Source organism: Phycodurus eques, chromosome 5, assembly GCF_024500275.1.
Source record: "Phycodurus eques isolate BA_2022a chromosome 5, UOR_Pequ_1.1, whole genome shotgun sequence".
Taxonomy (NCBI): domain Eukaryota; kingdom Metazoa; phylum Chordata; class Actinopteri; order Syngnathiformes; family Syngnathidae; genus Phycodurus; species Phycodurus eques.
The window spans coordinates 4,308,795-4,313,768 of NC_084529.1; the positions used below are offsets into that span (position 1 = coordinate 4,308,795).

At 46.2% G+C, this 4,974-nt stretch overlaps 1 protein-coding gene across 1 annotated transcript; it reads right to left on the bottom strand.

Moving 5' to 3' along the window:
- Nucleotides 1–1,149: 1,149 nt before the first annotated feature.
- Nucleotides 1,150–2,556, bottom strand: LOC133402606 (shaker-related potassium channel tsha2-like). Its single transcript, XM_061676528.1, has one exon. It carries the CDS (start codon nucleotides 2,554–2,556, stop codon nucleotides 1,150–1,152), a length of 1,407 nt encoding a protein of 468 aa, XP_061532512.1.
- Between the last annotated feature and the right edge of the window lie 2,418 nt (nucleotides 2,557–4,974).

Consider the following 4,974-nt stretch of genomic DNA (forward strand, 5'->3'; position numbering starts at 1 on the left):
ACACAAAAAACTCTTAATGCATTTTAATTAAATTGATAATAAATGAGTGAATGAAAATTAGAATTAATTCATTTTTATACAATAAACTATATCATTATTATTATCATTTGGTTCCATCCATTACAAAAAAAAATAAAAAATCGCCGTGTGAAGTTACTTTTCGTGCCAAAATGCTGAGTTACGGTGCCTACCCTTCAAAATAAAAGGCTACAAGCTTAAAACAAGAAGTTAAAACCTGCACATATAAATCATTTGACGTGATGAAACCGAATACAAGGGCAGCTATACAGCATTGTTGCAATAACTATTTGCAGTGCTATATTTAACTTTTAGCTGAAACATTAATTAATGAATATTATGCCAATTGGCTTAGTTCCACACACATTGCCTTTTAGTTCATAGGTTTGATATTGATACTGGTTATGAAGAACCTTGACTCAAATGTTCATCTTAGTCTATGCTGCGGGCTGCTAAGAAATTATGTTCATAATTTGGACAACCTTTACTTAAACAATGCAAACTTTTTTGACCCAGCCCCCTAAAATAATCGGAATCGGGAATCGTTTGGAACCGGAATCGAACTATGGAACCGGAATCGGAACAGGATTCGCTCAAATTCAAACCATGCCCAACCACAATCATCAGAGATGTTAATTATTAAATGACTTAATTTGTGCAGATTACTACAGTTTTTCTAGTCAGACTTGGCTAGCTCTGACTAACCAATCAGCCTGGATAAATGCCGACGTTATTTTGGGCGTGTGAGGCAAATTTAAAATGTGATTGTTAAAAAATAAAATAAAACATAAAATTCAGTCCTTTTGCTTATGTTGTTGAAATTACATGGGCCAGCAGGACTGACTACTTGTGAAGGCCCTGGGCAGTTTAGATTGACATGGCAACTCAGAGAGGCTGAAATCTGATTGCACAAAAATATCCAACGTCTACATTCGCATAGAGGAAGCAGTGCAGCCAAAAGAAACGCTATAAAATGTAAATCGACTGTTGGGAATGAGCTAATAGAATTGAATCGACCAAATATTAGATTTTAGGTAGTAAATGTGGGTTAGTGTGTTTGATTGTGTTTAGGCCAGCAGACTAGGCTACCATCTTGAGAAACCGCCACCTAGCTCACCGTGATACCACCTCTCATACGTCAGTCAGCTTCCCGGTGTAGATTTCGATCTGAGTGAGGCTTTCCAGGTCGTCCTCTCGGTAAGATTCTGTCTTGGACAGGGACTGCTCGCTTTTACTGGAGTTGAAGTCCCCAGAGGACGTCTGCGGCTGTCCGCAGGTCACGTGCACGTACTGCAAGCGATCCTCCTCGTCGTTCTCTCGGTGGTAGAAGTAGTTGAAGTTGGACACGATGACTGGCACGGGTAGCGCGATGGTGAGCACTCCGGCGATGGCGCACAACGATCCCACAAACTTGCCTCCGATGGTGGAGGGGCACATGTCTCCGTAGCCCACCGTTGTCATGGTCACCACCGCCCACCAGAAGGCATCGGGGATACTGGAAAAGCCAGATTCGGGATCTTCCGCTTCTGCGAAATACACCGAACTGGAGAAGAGGACCACCCCGATGATCAGGAAGAATATCAAGAGGCCCAGCTCCCTGAGGCTGGCGTGAAGGGTCTGCCCTAGGATCTGAAGACCCTTGGAGTGTCTGGAGAGCTTAAAAATCCGAAAAACGCGGACCAGGCGGATGACCCTCAGGATAGCGAGGGAGGCGGCCTGCTGGCTGCTGCCCTGGTGCTCGGCCAGGTCCAGTCCCAGGGTGATGAAGTATGGCGCAATGGCCACCACGTCGATGATGTTCATGATGTTCTTGAAGAACGCCGCCTTACTGGGGCAGGACAGGAACCTCATTGTGAACTCAAAGGAGAACCACACGATGCAAAGTGTTTCCACCATGAAGAAGGGGTCTGTGAAGGGACTGCGCACCTTCCCATGGGCGCTGCCATTCACATGAAGCTCCTGCACCGACACTGGGATCTCTCTGAACTCGGGCAAGGTCTCCAAGCAGAATATGATGATGGATATCAGGATAACCATTACAGAGACAATGGCGATGATCCGAGCGGGTCCGGAACTTTCCGGGTACTCGAACAGCAGCCAGAGTTGTCTCTGGAACACGTTGTTAGGCAGAGGTCGATCCTCCTCCCTTGTCAAACCCTCGTCATCTCGAAAAAGCTCAATGGTCTCATCGTCAAACTCGTAGAACTTGATCTCCTCAAGGAAAATATCCACGGGGACGCTCACCGGTCTGCGCAGTCTGCCCCCGGACTGGTAGTAGTACAGGATGGCATCGAAGCTGGGCCGGTTCCTGTCGAAGAAGTACTCGTTCCTCAGAGGGTCGAAGAAGCGAATCCTTTTGCGAGGGTCCCCCAGGAGCGTGGTGGGGAAGCGCGAGAGGGTCTTCAGTTGGGTTTCAAAACGCAGGCCCGAGATGTTGATGACCACCCTCTCGCTGCACTCCTCCTCCTCCGAGTCATCTGGCAATAAGGGGCCGACCACCACGGTCTCATCGCGGTTCTCCTGGGACACCACGGTCATCTTTTCACCCCTCCCGAGGCTCGCCACTCACCTCTCAAGTGTCCTTTCTCATACAGATTGTCACATTCACGTGGGGCCCTGGATTCCCGGAGATACTCCCCCTCAGAAAGGAACTTGTTACCGGTACCGCTGCGTTTGATTTACACGGTCCTTTGGTCAGATTAGAACCTGGCCGCGTCAGACAGATCTCCCCCTTGCATAAGATACACCAATGGGGAGAAGTGGCTATCATATTCACACCATTTTAAACTGCATGGCCCTCCCCAAGTTGGAAGACCTGATGACGCTGCCTCTGCTGCTGTCCCTCCAATGCTTCGCTTCAGTAAACGCGGAAGCTCCCACTTTTGATGCTCTTTCCACCAACGCGCCGTACGTCCGACAGCCTCATTCTCATTGGTGTTTGTCAGCCCCCCGTGACAAATGTGAACCCTCCCGGTTGCGAGTCCCTCATTCATGAAATCATGGCGCTATTCCTGTCACAAGGGGAACCCGCCGGTGTCCCCTCGCTCACACTTGAAGAAACAGGACCACTGCCGCCATGATGAGATTATATTTAATGTGGCCAAAGTAAGCTAAAAGGCTGTGAGACGTGACCCCCACCCCCACCCAATCCACTGGCGGTCCCTCGCCAATGGAAAATGCTTGCTTGACTGATACTCGAGACGCAGGGGCAAACGTCGTCTTCTTCAGGAAGCCCAGGGCCAAAATAACATTCAGTGTTCGGAGTGCTCAAAGGGCTCAATTGTACAACCTAGAACACACGGGGGCAGTCGGGGGGGGGGGGGGGGGGGGTACACCTTGAAGACAAGTGACTTGGCGTTTAGGATCAGAAAAAAGGGACCTCGAAATCCTGCAGAGTGGTCTGATCAATCAGATACATCAGCGGTTCAAAGTTAATTTATTTATAGCTCATCTTTTCCACCTTTAGCGGCTTCATATGGGTGCAGATCTTGGTCAGCAGTCAAACGTCGGCAAAGATTATTCTCGACCGTGTGTACTGCATGCCGTGCGTCTAAAAAGACAACCACTGTTTCACCTTTTTTATTGCAGTAATGTAGAAAATATTGCAACGACGGCATCCGTGCTTGGTGAAGCAGCATGTGGCTCATCACCTAACGTTATGTAGTTTTGTGTACTGCATTCTGTGTGTTGCCTCTGTGCATGACCTAATTTTTCTCGTATAAAATGAACAAGACAACCTTTCTTTTGCCAGTGTTAACACAGCGACATTCATACTAGGTGAAGCAGCATGTGACTCATTGCCCAAGATTATTCTCAACTGTGTATACTGCATGCCATGCACCTGCTGTGTACAAACTCTCCTCTTTCTCGCATTAAAATGAACCCATGTTTCCCTGTGTTACCACAACAACATTCATACTAGGTGAAGCAGCATGTGGCTCGTCGCCCAAGATTGTTCTTGACCTTGCATTTGCTGTATCGGCTCTGGACAATAATAGCACAGGGCTGTCAGTCAATCAGTGTTGCTAAAACTGTTTACACCCATCACAACTGTTTACTTGTCACCACACCCTAACGGTCTAATGTGATTGTGTGTGTGTGTGCGCGCGTGTGTGTGTGACCGCGACAGAACAAAAGAAAGTCAAGTGCGGCTGCCTGCCGCTATTGTGCCAGGCAGCGGATGCAGTTTAGCAAACGGAGCGTCTGGGTCACGTTGAGCGTATCCAAGGAAACAAACAATAACAAACAAGCTGCGGAATGGACACGTGATTTATAATCCGGTGCGGGGGGCGTGGCCGGTGTTATATCGGGGGACCTCAGTCACACATTCATTCCAATGTTTTGCTTTGCTTTTGACATGACACTTCACCACACCTTTTTTTAAAAAAACAAAACAAAAAAAAAAAAACGTTTTTTTTTTTTTTTTTATTTCATGATCACTTCAACTGCAATGAAACTACCCAACAGCAGTGATTCCCATGAGAAATCAGCCAATTTGTCTTAATTGGTCCAAAAATTATTACTCCTTTACTGTAAATAATGTCTTTGGTTCTCTGTCTATTTCAGCGACGTATAGTGACAGGCAGAACAATGAAATTATTTTCCACTAGATGGTACAATGTACAATTAACCAGCGTATCCATCGGTTATCACCGTTTTTTGAGATAAGACGGGTCTGGATGATTTTTAAATATTTTTTTTTTGCTTACTTGCAAGTAAATATTTGAGATACAAGTGCTGTATTGTGGCATTGAACTCAACACAACTCACTTCACAACAAGCAGCACTTTGGTAGATAGTGAACAATTCCAAAAAGAGGTTATTTATTGCCATTGCCAGTTGATGTTTACTCTCAAAGCAAAGCATAAAACTAAGAGAGTTACACGTTGTGTATTTAAAACGACCAGATAGCTTTGCCTGAGCAGTCTGTTTAGGTTAATGCTAAGAAACAATACA